General features: G+C 36.1%; 1 protein-coding gene and 1 long non-coding RNA gene across 3 annotated transcripts in view; both read right to left on the reverse strand.

Moving 5' to 3' along the window:
- Nucleotides 1-1,965: 1,965 nt before the first annotated feature.
- LOC113465631 lies at nucleotides 1,966-3,994 on the reverse strand. Of its 2 annotated transcripts, XR_003390276.1 has the most exons (4): nucleotides 3,938-3,994; nucleotides 2,618-3,869; nucleotides 2,318-2,491; nucleotides 1,966-2,149 (listed from the first exon to the last, which is right to left on the reverse strand). It is a non-coding gene; the product is annotated as an uncharacterized LOC113465631 (long non-coding RNA). The 2 variants fall into 2 exon arrangements; XR_003390275.1 differs by lacking the exon at nucleotides 1,966-2,149 and having other exon boundaries at nucleotides 2,294-2,491.
- An 8,331-nt stretch (nucleotides 3,995-12,325) lies between these two features.
- The window catches only part of LOC103504855 (meiosis regulator and mRNA stability factor 1), a 20,753-nt gene continuing 17,150 nt past the window's right edge, over nucleotides 12,326-15,928 (reverse strand). The window contains 2 exon segments of the mRNA XM_026820285.1: nucleotides 12,326-13,013; nucleotides 14,114-14,397. Coding sequence (XP_026676086.1) covers nucleotides 12,421-13,013; nucleotides 14,114-14,397 — 877 coding nt within the window. The 3' untranslated portion in view covers nucleotides 12,326-12,420.

Here is a 15,928-nt window from a genome sequence, read left to right on the forward strand (position 1 = left end):
AAGAGAAAAAAAGGCAGTATTGACGAGAAAAAGAAGGAAAAAGAACGAAGAGAGAGAGAAAAGAGAAAGAATCCTTCCAACACCCGCGTGAGATAAACACCATACCTATCTCACAGACACGGAAAATAAAAAAGAATAAGGGAGAGAGAGGGAGACCCTATTTTTACAAACTTTTATTTAACTTTATTGTACGTGGGAGTATAGGGTCAAACTGTAGACTTTCATTATAAGGGAGACCCTATTTTTACAAACTTTTATTTAACTTTATTGTACGTGGGAGTATAGGGTCAAACTGTAGACTTTCATTATAGACAGAAATTGGGTACCATCTCGTTTTTAATACTGATGTAGGTAATACAGTAAATAAGGTATAATTATTCCTGTGTGAAACTCAGTTATGAAAATTTTTCCATCTATAGTTTGTTAAATATGTACTCTTTCAAGTTAAGTACTTACTCAAGACTTGAGTAAAGAAAATAAAAAATCCTTCAACCTAAGTATGGTTGAAGCTGGGCTGCGTTCCTGAAAGCTACTTTACAACTTGGCACATCACCATTTCGTACAAATTTCACGTCACGTCAATTATAATAAAGGTAATTGCATATTGCAGTGTTCTTCTATCATATTACGTCACAATGGGATTTTGCGAAACGGAAAGTGCAGTTTTTTTAATTGAACTTGGGTCTTATCAGGAAAATAACTTTATTAGTTAAACCCCGGAATATCTTGAAACATTCACACTGTACAAGAGTAGAATTTACAATAACAACTTACAACTTATCACCGCGGCCACACTGCTTAACTTTGATTAAAGTTAATTTAATTGAATTACGATATAATTTGACGATTTCTCTGTGTGAAAATCCAGATTTTTTTCTGAATGATTGATTTTAAATTTTTGATTAAGATTAACATCAATGAGATTGATTAATGCAAATGAATCAACTACAATCTCAAAGCGTGGCTTGGGCAATAAACCTAAATACAATACATATTTACAGACAACTCAGACATTATTGTATTACTGACCAAGTGATGGTCTTTTGATGTTAAGTTAGGTAGGTACTCATCTCAATTTTTTACGTAGGTAAATAAAAAATAAGTAGCCATCACAATAGTGCAAAAGTAACAAATGAGATGGGTTAACTCAGAAATAGAGAGAAGTTTTTCTTCTTGTTATAACTCCAAGTTCTCTGTACAGTGCTGTGTTGTCGACAAAAATTTATATACAAGATCACAATAGCTTAGGATTAAAGTTAATTTAATTGAATTACGATATAATTTGACGATTTCTCTATGTGAAAATCCAGATTTTTTTCTGAATGATTGATTTTAAATTTTGGATTAAGATTAACATCAATGAGATTGCTTAATCCAAATGAATTAACTACAATCTCAAAGCGTGGCTTGGGCAATAAACCTAAATACAATACATATTTATGTACAAAACTAGAAGACAACACCACGCAAAACCCAAGTAGTTTTTAAAATAATTAAAATTTACAGGACAACTCAGACATAATTGTATCACTGACCAAGTGATGGTGTTTTGATGTTAAGTTAGGTAGGTACTCATCTCAATTTTTTACGTAAATAAAAAATAAGTAGCCATCACAATAGTGCAAAAGTAACAAATGAGATGGGTTAACTCAGAAATAGAAAGAAGTTTTTCTTCTTGCTATAACTCCAAGTTCTCTGTACAGTGCTGTGTTGTCGACAAAAATTTATATACAAGATCACAATAGCTTACTAATTATCACCCATCATAAAAACTAATTAGGTACTTAAATTATTTACATTTTTGTTCATAATTATCAAGGTCTTTCTTCCTAGGTAGGTAAACAAATCAATTTCCATTGCAATAGAATTTATAACTCCAAGTTCTCTGTACAGTGCTGTGTTGTCGACAAAAATTTATATACAAGATCACAATAGCTTACTATAACTCCAAGTTCTCTGTACAGTGCTGTGTTGTCGACAAAAATTTATATACAAGATCACAATAGCTTACTAATTATCACCCATCATAAAAACTAATTAGGTACTTAAATTATTTACATTTTTGTTCATAATTATCAAGGTCTTTCTTCCTAGGTAGGTAAACAAATCAATTTCCGTTGCAATAGAATTTATTTTCCCCCACTGATCCCTTGGGTCTTGAAATCTGTAGGTACCCTAACATGTAGGGTAGTTCTAGAATCTAGATGAAAACAATTTAATATGTACAAACCAATGTTAGTAGTCCTAAATGAGCGAAATGCCAAAATGAAAATATTTCATTGGAGGAACAATAGAATTTATTTTCCCCCACTGATACCTTGGGTCTTGAAATCTGTAGGTACCCTAACATGTAGGGTAGTTCTAGATGAAAACAATTTAATATGTACAAACCAATGTTAGTAGTCCTAAATGAGCGAAATGCCAAAATGAAAATATTTCATTGGAGGAAAAAATTGGTCTTGCCTTTTTATAAAATTCGATTCTCTCTCACCTCATTTACGATTACCAACATTTAAAAAAAATAAAATCTCATTACAAATCTGCAAGAATAATTTCCAATTACAATTTATTACCACATCTACAAGTAGGAAGGTATTTAGTATTGATTCTCTCTCACCTCATTTACGATTACCAACATTTAAAAAAATAAAATCTCATTACAAATCTGCAAGAATAATTTCCAATTACAATTTATTACCACATCTACAAGTAGGAAGGTATTTAGTATTTACAAATAACATGGGAGTGATTTTCACCTTCCCATAATCAGAACATAGCCACAACATTTTGAATTTCTGCGCATGAGCAGAAACCAAAACTTGAACATTATCGTTTTCGGTATGGTTATGGGTTCGGTGAGAAATAAAATAATTTGTTTAGCAAGAAATACTGATTATTCCTTAGGCCTCACAACACAGTCAATATCCTTAGCAAGTTTAGAATTGTTAAAAATAAGACATTTTGAACAGAACTGGAAGAACATAAAAATATTTTAATAATCCCTTGGGTTCGGAGGAATATAGTCAAAGGTCACAAAAACTTATGAATATTTTAAACCCTAAAGTAATACTTATGGCCGGAGCCACAGCTTTGATCGATCAGATTTCTTAATCCAACAGGATGAACTCGAATCTGAAAACGGCCCCGGGCCAATATACAGTATGAATCAGCAGAATAGTGACTGTGTTGACTGGACGCGAGTTTAAATATTTACAGGTAATATCACAGGCTACAAACCTGAGATATTAAACAAAATATATCTTTGGACAAGATAGCTGCAATCAACTCAGAGTTGATTTCACGTTATGATATGTATGTTTAGCTTTGAATATTTCAAACCTTCAAAAAACTTTTTGAACAGTTTATTTGTTGAAACTGGGTTTAAAAACTTTTCCATATTTTTCAAACAAAAAAGTTTTAAAACTTTTCGACAATTTAAACCTATTTCAAAAAATAAATATTTTAAACGCAAAAGTTCAAAAAAGAAAGAATTTTAATTGATAGGTTTAAATATTTTTTCACGAGGAAAAAAGTACACGTTTATTAAATCTTTATGTAGCGTTGGTAGACAATTCATAAATTTATTTTGAAATTAAAATTTAAATAAGATCATTTTTCTTATTAAATGAAAAGCAACTTTGGAAGAACTCCAAAGTTTTTCAAAGGGGAAACAAAATTGACGATTTTCTTTGTAAAATTTAAATAAGTAAATAAATTGTATGGAGACGCAAAGTTATTAAAAAATATAAAATCTATAGTAGGTACCTATAATCTCTTAGCATAACTATATTCACTAGAGATGTGTAAAAAGAGAGTGAGGTATGAAGACCTACTCTTTTTAGTGGACTATTCAGTCACCGAGTCAGAACCTAAAAAAAGAGAGTGAGGTATGAAGACCTACTCTTTTTAGTGGACTATTCAGTCACCGAGTCAGAACCTAACAATCCAACTCCCTAACTGAAGACTCTGAAAAGTTACATGTTTTAGGATGTAACTCATTGACCGAGTAGTCCACTAAAAAGAAAAGTTCTTTATAACGAACTCACTCACTCTTCACACAAATCTCTAGTATTCACCAGTCGGGCTGGTCTCACTGGATCCTCCTGTACAATAGGATAAATCATATGTATGTATGTATATCCTTTGAAAAATAAAACCTCCATACTTACAAAAGAAAAAAAAAATATATATACAATAGCCGTGCAAAAAAATCCCGGGTTTGATGTCCACCATTGACGAAAAATTTGCACTTGTACTTGAAAAGTCTTAGGATGGTGAAGTAGATGTTTAGTGTTTTTTATCATTCCTACATAACTCATTGACCGAGTAGTCCACTAAAAAGAAAAGTTCTTTATAACTAACTCACTCACTCTTCACACAAATCTCTAGTATTCACCAGTCCTGAGACTTGTGAGCTATGAGTTTTATCACAGAGTGTAAATTTCCAGTCGTAGACCTAGAGCCAGGAAATACATTCCAAGTTGAAGAACTAGCGATGTTGCGATAAGACTCACTATTTTATATTATTTGGTAAATATCTATTTTGTACTAGAAGGTAAGTTTATACGACCTCGAAATTGTTCACACAAAAAGTAGAAGTTAAAAAAAAAGTTTTTGGAATTGGAATGAAAAAATAAACAAAACTTTGAACTTATTCAAAGACGCTCACCTAACGTTTTGCCTGTAAAATAATTTCAATAGACATTTCTCAATTTAAACATCTAAATTATAAATCCAATTTTTTTCCATAACGGGACATATTTTTTACGGATTAAAAAAAAAAAGAAGGAGGAAAAGTATGACGTTTGACATTGGGGATAATTGAAATATCTAAATTAATAATGAAAGCGCACTCGCAATATTGCAAATTTCAAGAAGAAATGAAGAAAGAAAATAGGAATCAAAGATAGACTCTGCTGATTTTGTGTTGACCCAGCACCTATGTAAATAAGAAAGTATTGTGTCTTTTCTCGCCCATCTTATGAGAGACATGCTACGACACAGACTCATAAAGTCCAAAGTAGGTGGCGAAAAGTGAAACCTTACCTTCATCACTAGAATGTTGTATATTATTCACAGTAGCATTGGGTCTTGCAATTGGCCCATTTTTAATAAGTCGATTGACTTAAAACTTGGTACCTACAAACCTACATACATCTCTTTGCGATCGTAAAAAGTCCATAATTACCTGTACTACATGGGGAATAGCTTCCAGTAGGTCTATTAGTTTGGTAAATCCATAGTCGGCTACTCTGCATTGTCGACCAAAGTGATGATGATAGGCAGGTATGAATTTATTGAACACCATTTGACAATGAGGGAATGTCTTGAGCAGATCTACGAGTTCTCTGCAGAGGAGTGACATCTGACCTTGTAATGAGGGAGATACACTTGGGCTGGTCTCACTGGATCCTCCTGTCATTCATACAATACAATAGGATAAATCATATGTATGTACATATATCCTTTGAAAAATAAAACCTCCATACAAAAGGAAAAAAAAAATATATACAATAGCCGTGCAAAAAAATCCCGGGTTCGATTGTCCACCATTGACGAAAAATTTGCACTTGTACTTGAAAAGTCTTAGGATGGTGAAGTAGATGTTTAGTGTTTTTTATCATTCCAACATTGTTGATATATGGTTTTCGCTTTACAAAGTTACCGAGTCTTCAATAATGTACTCGAATTTCAATTGGAAATATTTCAACGGGTTACATTCTGCTGATTTTGTGTTGACCCAGCACCTATGTAAATAAGAATGTATTGTGTCTTTTCTCGCCCATCTTATGAGAGACATGCTATGACACAGACTCATAAAGTCCAAAGTAGGTGGCGAAAAGTGAAACCTTACCTTCATCACTAGAATGTTGTATATTATTCACAGTAGCATTAGCCACCCCCATACTGTCCCCCGCTCCCATTACTATATCCGCCACTGGAGTACTCATATTCTCCTTCACTATTGTAGTGGCGGCGTGGCGGGCCACCAGAACCATTGCGTTGATACGGGCCGACATATCGGGCTGGGGATTGCTGAACTAGAACTGGCGGGCCGACATGGATCTTGCTACCAAACACAGGCTCCTGGTCTATTCTCTTCTGACACCTGGGAACAGAACACATCAAACGGGGTTAGTTGAAGAAAAAGAAACAAAGATCAGGTGAGAAAAAAAAAGGAATTTGGAAAAAAAAAAACGTCATTTTCATTTCGTAGCAATGACACAACTGCTAGATTATACTCGAGTGGTCTGTGTCGTAGCATACTCATTTTGTAGCATGTATCTCATTACTCATTAGATAGACTTTTTTTACCTATCTTTTAACTTTCAAGTTCTTTTGTAAGTAAAAACAACAGAGGTCTTGTCATCCCGAAATCGAAGAGAGAACAGAAAGCTAACCGGCCCGAGAACCAACAACGAACCTCATCTGTTTACAACAAAGGATAAAGTTCACCTCGACCGCGAATCGAACCCGCACCCCTGCCCTTACAAAGCAGACGCTCTATTCTCCTAGGTAACCAGGCTGGCAAGAGAAGACACTAAGCTCACCTCGAATGACTATGATTAACATGAGTATTGTAATAATTGCGTAGATTAAAGCCACAATTATCAGGATAATAATACTTGGCTGCAAACATGACGTGAAGTGATTTGAACACACACGAACCAATATCATACACGATAAGAAATATAAGTAAAAAGAGAGCCGGAAGATAGAATGAAAGAAAACACGAAAATATTCGAACACGAAAAAAATATCAATGAATTAAAACTAAGTAAGATTTAAATAAAATTCTTTAAACGACAAACACTTAAAATTAAACTGGTTAACTCGAGCTTCTTTTGTAAGAACGCAACATAAGATCAATTAAGTACGAAAAGTCCTTTTTTTTCAATCAGAAAAACACAAAATCAGGTAATTTTGCACAAAAATTAAATCAAACGAGAGACGAATTTTTAAATTGGAATAAAAAAACATAAAATTTCCAACGTGCTAAAATAAAATTTACTTAGAACATTCAGAACACATAAGTATTAATCATGTACATTTAGTATGTATTGTGAAAAGAAAAATACATGAGATTCAAACCCAATCGAACTGTCTATGACTTGAAACTAAATCGAAGCCTCTTCGGTGTCAATGTATTTAATGAGAGTTAGGAGCTGGAGCTGGCATTTCACTAAGCTGAGAGCAGTTCGAAATGATCAACAGCACGTATTGTTCCAAACGGTCACCCGTCCGGATACCAACCACACACGACGTTGCTTAACTTCGGTGGGTTTGGGAATGGGTGCATTTTTGATATCATCGACACCATACTTTAGCCCCTCGTTATGTACATGGAATATGGCCTAGGGTACCTACTAACAGACACTCACATCTAATCCCAATGTTATTTTGGATTTTATACACAATGTTATTTTATGACTAGAGGTAGTGAAGAGGTATCTCTTGATGAATGAGTTTACATTGGTACAGGTAATGGTTTAGTCAGAACAAGGGTTACAAAGTTAAAGCTCTTTGTAACACGGGATATAGATAGGGCTTAACACTCATGATAACAGGGGCGATTACCAATGATAAACGTGCTCGAGGAGAGGGTTTTTTTTTTCCAAGTTAGATTTGGATTGCGAATATTTTAATTTAAAGGGGTTGTTTTGTTACTTTCTCATGTTGACCTAACACATATTTCACGTGCTTATCCGTTCTGAACGTTGGCGATCGAACAACCATGAATTCGAAAAATAGCCTCTCAAATCTTATGAAGGACATACTACGGGATGCTACGACACAGAGATTCCAAAACAGCGCGGCGATGAAATGATAAAACACACTGAAATAGACATAAAAGATGAAGGAAGGGAAAACCCCCTTACCTGAGAGCAAACTCATAGTTGGGAAAGCGTATGGTTGTAGTATAATCTGATATAACTCCTACACGACCTCCACAATTCTCAGACAATCGCTTCAGTCTATTGCGGATACGTGAATGATCCATGCCTGCTGGTAGCCCCGTGACTAGAACCTCAGCCGGCCCTGATGCTGTCACCTGAAATACAAACCAAACCCACAGGGGAGGAAATTAGTACTCTAGAAGACGGAAAAAAAGTTTTGGGATTTTTTTGCTACTTAAGCTCAGATTGTCTGATCCAGGTCTATGAGATTGCGGTCTGTCAGGCGGTCTGAACGTGAATTGTGGGCATTGGACATTGCTGCCAAATTTTAGCAGAAAAGGACTAATCGTTTTCGTAAGCTGTCATGGTTGCATAACCAACAAATAATCGAGGAAATTAGTACTCTAGAAGACGGAAAAAAATAAGTTTTGGGATTTTTTTGCTACTTAAGCTCAGATTGTCTGATCCAGGTCTATGAGATTGCGGTCTGTGAGGCGGTCTGAGTGTGAATGGTGGGCATTGGACATTGCTGCCAAATTTTAGCAGAAAAGGACTAATCGTTTTCGTAAGCTGTCATGGTTGCATAACCAACAAATAATCAAAGTGAATAAAACCTCTGGAATCGAACTCAGGACCTTGTTATTACTTACCTTGCATGTAGTACCGCGCAGAGGTAGGTTAGAGACTAGAGCAGTATAATCATGATGTTCGCTAGCACATAGAATAAGACTATCTGAACATCGGTCGTTATGAAGCAGAATCACATGCATCTTCTTTCTGTAAGCAATCAAACACGAAACTTGTTAAGTAAAGAGCTACACGCCAAGAGAAAACTTCTACTACTGACCCTAATCTTAGGGTCAGTAGTAGAAGTACTTAAGTAGTAAAAGATTCTGTGATCATAGGAAATTTTACTTACGAGTAACTACTTCATTGGCCTCACGAGACTAAGTGAGTAGAAAAAAACTTCTACTCTGTCGGAAATTGAACCTGGGACTTCTGCTTGTGCAAGCCTTGTCAATAAATTGTTGATTGTTTCTCTCCCTCAATTGAAATGGGCAGAAAATAATACAAGGACAGTTTAGTTAGCTTGGAAGATAGCACGCAAGACAAGGGCCAGGTCGCGGGTTTGATTACCGCCTCGGGCGAACTTTATCCTAAACAGATATGGTTCGTTCTCGGAACGGCTTGCTTTCTCCTATCTTGTCCTCCTTTTATCTCCGATTTCGACAGTAAGAACTCCGTTGTTACAGTTCCGTCTATCAAATAATAGGTATGTTCCCGACGTGGCTTAACCTACCTGTGTCTAAGATCAGACAGATCAGCAGCAAAATTAACATCTCCTGAGATCAGAATAATAGCAGCTGGTGCAGCATGAATATCTGCAAACCTCCTTATGGATTGACGTAGCTTAGCATCAGCCGCATTCTTACAAGTCGAACTCACATGTATAAGATTAACCTGGGGGGTGAAACGAACGAATGGAGTGAATTTTAAGTAAAAAAAAAAGAGTTAAAAACTGTAAAGCCACTGTAGCTATAACTGCTAAGGTTTTTAGTAATGAGCGTTTTACTCTCCATTAGACATGCGCGAGTGTACACGAGTGAATACAGCAGGGAAGGCACCTAGACTACATTGCTTGTTAGGAACGGACTTGAGACAACGAAGGAGATCTGATGTGAAGCGACGCATCTGAGCACGATGTGATAGGGTGATGAGACGACGGGAACCTTCACCCATAACCTGATGAGAGATATTTCCATTTTGAATTTCTGCGCATGAGCAGAAACCAAAACTTGAACATTATCGTTTTCGGTATGGTTATGGGTTCGGTGAGAAATAAAATAATTTGTTTAGCAAGAAATACTGATTATTCCTTCTGAGAGCTTCGCTTAGGCCTCACAACACAGTCAATATCCTTAGCAAGTTTAGAATTGTTAAAAATAAGATATTTTGAACAGAACTGGAAGAACATAAAAATATTTTAATAATCCCTTGGGGTCGGAGGAATATAGTCAAAGGTCACAAAAACTTCTGAATATTTTAAACCCTAAAGTAATACTTATGGCCGGAGCCACAGCTTTGAGAAAAGATCGAGATCAATCGATCAGATTTGTTAATCCAACAGAATGAACTCGAATCTGAAAACTGTATATTGTACAGTATGAATCAGCAGAATAGTGACTGTGTTGAGTGGACGCGAGTTTAAATATTTACAGGTAATATCACAGGCTACAAACCTGAGATATTAAACAAAATATATCTTTGGACAAGATAGCTGCAATCAACTCAGAGTTGATTTCACGTTATGATATGTATGTTTAGCTTTGAATATTTCAAACCTTCAAAAAACTTTTTGAACAGTTTATTTGTTGAAACTGGGTTTAAAAACTTTTCCATATTTTTCAAACAAAAAAGTTTTAAAACTTTTCGACAATTTAAACCTATTTCAAAAAATAAATATTTTAAACGCAAAAGTTCAAAAAAGAAAGAATTTTAATTGATAGGTTTAAATATTTTTTCACGAGGAAAAAAGTACACGTTTATTAAATCTTTATGTAGCGTTGGTAGACAATTCATAAATTTATTTTGAAATTAAAATTTAAATAAGATCATTTTTCTTATTAAATGAAAAGCAACTTTGGAAGAACTCCAAAGTTTTTCAAAGGGGAAACAAAATTGACGATTTTCTTTGTAAAATTTAAATAAGTAAATAAATTGTATGGAGACGCAAAGTTATTAAAAAATATAAAATCTATAGTAGGTATAATCTCTTAGCATAACTATATTCACTAGAGATGTGTAAAAAGAGAGTGAGGTATGAAGACCTACTCTTTTTAGTGGACTATTCAGTCACCGAGTCAGAACCTAACAACCCAACTCCCTAACTGAAGACTCTGAAGAGTTACATGTTTTAGGATGCAACTCATTGACCGAGTAGTCCACTAAAAAGAAAAGTTCTTTATAACGAACTCACTCACTCTTCACACAAATCTCTAGTATTCACCAGTCCTGAGACTTGTGAGCTATGAGTTTTATCACAGAGTGTAAATTTCCAGTCGTAGACCTAGAGCCAGGAAATACATTCCAAGTTGAAGAACTAGCGATGTTGCGATAAGACTCACTATTTTATATTATTTGGTAAATATCTATTTTGTACTAGAAGGTAAGTTTATACGACCTCGAAATTGTTCACACAAAAAGTAGAAGTTAAAAAAAAAGTTTTTGGAATTGGAATGAAAAAATAAACAAAACTTTGAACTTATTCAAAGACGCTCACCTAACGTTTTGCCTGTAAAATAATTTTGAGATCAAAGGATTTTGGTGGAATGAAAATAGGGGTTTATCCGTTTATATTGTTTGTAGACGTGTAGGACTAAAAAAAAAAAAAAAAAAAAAAATACCTACCTAGGTACTATTTTATTGACTCTTCCTTGGTTTTCATTAATTATCTCAAGTCACCATAATTAATTTCATACTAAAATTACTTACTTGTAATTAAAAATTACCTTCCTAAGTACTCAATACACATGTCAATTATCTCATAATAATAAATAATTATTTGTTATTATAATAATTACCCTCATTACCTATCGTTTCACCTTGCCCATGGCTAAAAGTACAGGTGGATAATACTTCCATCATTCTCATTTCTAATCAGAAACAGAATATCTTATCAACTTCTCAGCGCTGTCATAAACTTATCAGTCTTATCACATATTGCATGAGAAGATTGAGTGTTGAAGATAAATATGGCGAAGAATTAATAGGTACTTTGGCTTGAAAAAAAAAAAAAAAAAAAAAAAAAAAACCCACCCCACATTTAGAAATTTTTTTTTTTTTTATTTTTTTTTTTTTTTTTTTTTTTTTTTTCACTTGCATATTTTAGCTCAAATAATTCCAATTTTTAATTTTCGCACGAATTTGGAAGAAAAATCTAGATTAAATTAAATTTGAAGAAAAATCTAGCGCTAAATTTCTGCAACTCTTGACCGTAAAATCGTCATTCATAAATTGATATAAAAAATTCAACTGACAGTAAAATCGTCATTTATAAATGCGGCTACGGCTACGAAAATTTTAATCTGTGTTAATAAAATTTCCGATTAAGACTCATCAGATATCTGATTAGACAAATAGAGGCCTAGTGAAAGGTGAGAGAAGAAGAGAAGAGGGAGAAGAGATAGAGAAACTGGGAGGGAGGAAGGAAGGAAGAGGGGATCAATCAGAACACAAGTCAGAAGACCTGATGAATAAGGCCAGCCAATCATACTCGGACCGTCTGAACGTGTGTGTTGTAAAAAGCTTCAGACCACGGTCTCTGAGTTCTTACAGACCTAGACCTCGACCTTTTTCCGCCACACACATTCAGATTGTCTATCACACGGTCTGAGCATGAGTGCCAGGCAGTTATTTCCATAAAGAAATTTTCACTTTACATTTCGCGAAGTAGTGCGAGATTGATTTCGAGACCTCGCCCCAGACCCCTCATTCAACACCCCAGTAGTAGCAGGGGCGGCGTTCAGAAATTCATCTGGAACGGGGGCAGCGGTAGTTCAGAGGGGTGAGGTGCAGTGATAGCACTGGTAGATAATCCCTTGTATGGACTAGTGAGTGGCGTACACGTGAATGTGTCCGGGTGAATCTTAAAGTCCGGCATGTTAATGACCGGCCCTCCCACCCCTACACCACTGGTTCCGTCACTATACGAACCAAACTCGTTGTCATGACAACCATACGATGTGTCTTTACGATACCTAGCACTCGCTTCATCATCACTCGCGTACTTGTACCCGTTAGATCTATAACCACGGCCCTGGCCCTGCTCATAATGATTGTTGTTATTATTATGATTCTTTACATACTCATTGTTATTCTCCCGGGGTAGACTAATACCCACTAGACTCAGACTTCTGTTCAGGATGAGAATCTTCTGCTTATGCTTCCCCTTCACTGTCACTACATTCGCTATAGCGCCCAGGAGGGAGCTTAGACTCTGATGACCATAGACAGCACACTGCACGGCGGTACCGAATGTCTTAAGGTACATGGGTTCCAGACTGGACAGGGAGATCTTACCATCACATGAGTAGAGGAGATGATAGAAGTTCATAAAATTGGGATTACATTAGAAAACATGGTTAATTTTTGACATTAAATGCTTATTTATTGATTTTTATGTCCTGTTAATGATATAATATGTAACTAAAAGGACAAAATCTGTTCATATTAGTATTCTTGTTTACAATGTTTACTATTTCTGTGATGGTTTAAATAAAAAATCGAAAAATTTTGTTGGCATTATAGGAAAAATCTGATTTTTTAGTTTAAAAAAAAAAATAGATAAAAAGCTCTGATTTTTTAGTTCATATAACTGAAGTTCTACTGTAATATGTAAACAGCACATTGCACGGCGGTACCGAATGTCTTAAGGTACATGGGTTCCAGACTGGACAGGGAGATCTTACCATCACATGAGTAGAGAAGATGATAGAAGAACGAATTGAGAGAGAGAGAAAAGAGAAAGAATCCTTCCAACACCCGCGTGAGATAAACACCATACCTACCTATCTCACAGACACGGAAAATAAAAAAGAATATGGGAGAGAGAGGGAGACCCTATTTTATTTAACTTTATTGTACGTGGGAGTACAGGGTCAAACTGTAGACTTTCATCATAGACAGAAATTAGGTACCATCTCGTTTTTAATACTGATGTAGGTAATACAGTAAATAAGATATAATTATTCCTGTGTGAAACTCAGTTATGAAAATTTTTCCATCTATAGTTTGTTAACTTGGTAAAGAAAATAAAAAATACTTCAACCTAAGTATGGTTGAAGCTGGGCTGCGTTCCTGAAAGCTACTTTATAACTTGGCACATCACCATTTCGTACAAATTTCACGTCACGTCAATTATAATAAAGGTTATTGCATATTGCAGTGTTTAAAAAGGTTTTCACTGTCTTGAATCTTGATCGTGAGTAAATTCCATCTAGTTAGCTTGGAGGGTAGAGTGCTAGGTCGCGGGTTCGATTTCCACCCGGGGCGGATTTTACCCTGAACAGATAAGGTTCGTTATCGGAACGGCTGGCTTTCTCCTATCCTGTCTTCCTTCTCTGTTCGATTTCGATAAGACCTTAGCAGTTACAGTTCTCTCTATCAACCTCTAAAAAAGAGTAAGTAAAAATAATATTTATTTCAAGTAATCTCACCTAGATCTTCCACACTGACATCACTCTTGTACAGTTTCCTATAGATATTGATAAAGTCTGTCAGCAGTATCCGCGAGTTTGCATTCTCGAGAAATATACGGAACAGTTTGAGTCCGATGAGATTATCTTCATGTATGACCAGCTTCCTGTCCACTACTTTCACATTGGGTTCTAACTTCTTCACCAACTCCTCTAGTGAATCACATCCATAGCATACAGGACGCAGGGGGTAACCAAACTGCCAGGAGAAACTGGCATTCAGATTATCCAGCGTGATGGGGGACCTGTGAGATAAGGTAAATAACCTTTAATTGTAGTTCAACCCAGAGGGCATTACAATACAATAGTCAAATTAAGAAGGGTGAGAGAGAGAGAGAGAGAGAGAGAGAGAACATAGAAATAGAACTTGAAGAAGAAATAAACAAAAGTAGGTACACACCTACGCTACGTGAGGAGAAGCACTATCCTCCCCATAGGAATAGATAACTGATCCAGAAAAAATCATTGACTTTATTACTTTCTTTTTAAATGTGACCGCATCCATATGCCTCAATCAGATCATTGTTAAAAGGTTTGCCTTTAAATAGGAAGGAGTTTTGTTTAATGAGGCAGGGGGTTACAAGGCCCTTCTTATGCCTGGTTCCGTAGTAGCTTAACCCATCCTTTAGGGCTGTTCGCCCCCACGCCTAAGCCTTGGAGTGGGCTTTTTGTGTATCGAGTTACTTATGCCTGGTTGGATATGAGTGAACTTTCTCTGGATACCAGTCCCTCCTATTTTTATGAATAGAGACGCATGACGTACCTCAGTGTGATTAGACTCTTGGTCTGTTCCAATAACACAGCTAACTTCTCCTTGATAGTAAGCGTGAGGGTGACCATCTGGGCAATCACATGCTGGTGGCTTTTCCTGGCCTCACTCAAGCTGGATGAGCTTAATAAGAGGAGAGTAGCTTGTCGCCAAATGGACAAAAAATTGTACTCATTTTTTCTATGTAAATATTTTAAATTTCAACGTGGTTCTTTCTCTGGTGCTCTCGTATTGACGCAGCACCTTAATTGGATCTACTGTGTGTCTTATCCCCTGATGAGGGACACAGGAAGGGCATGCTACGGCACAGACCACACGAAGTCCTATAGTACCTACCTGTCTATTAACAGGGGAGGATGCTGTGTTGTCTCGATGATCAGGATTGAGGACTATAGTGCGTCCCGTACTCTCTTCACTAATAGTACACACATCCTTCATCTGTTGACCCAGCACCTTGATTGGATCTACTGTCTGTCTTATCCCCTGATGAGGGACACAGGAAGGGCATGCTACGACACAGACCACACGAAGTCCTATAGTACCTACCTGTCTATTAACAGGAGAGGATGCTGTGTTGTCTCGATGATCAGGATTGAGGACTATAGTGCGTCCCGTACTCTCTTCACTAATAGTACACACATCCTTCATCTTGTAGAGCTCGGACACGGAGATAGAGGTCGAATATCGCATCTCAAACATTTCCCGGAACTTGAACAGAGGCAGATTATACTTGGGAACCTCTTGGAGGAGAGAGATCACTTGAGATCTGCAACACGAGATAGAGGGAAAAATTAGTTCTTCTTCGCCTTTTCCCATGTTCCGATGGGGTCGGCCTCTCAATGAACAGAGGGGAAAACTAGTTAACGGAATAGTAAATTTGTGCTGAGTAAGTATTGATTTTTGTCACAAATATTAATCCTAAAATCAATGCACTACCTAGATCACTTGATGCTAAATTATATGACTTGACTTGAACTCGAACCCCCCCCCCCCCCCCCCCTCCACCC

Source organism: Diaphorina citri, unplaced genomic scaffold, assembly GCF_000475195.1.
Source record: "Diaphorina citri unplaced genomic scaffold, Diaci psyllid genome assembly version 1.1 scaffold135, whole genome shotgun sequence".
Lineage (NCBI taxonomy): Eukaryota > Metazoa > Arthropoda > Insecta > Hemiptera > Psyllidae > Diaphorina > Diaphorina citri.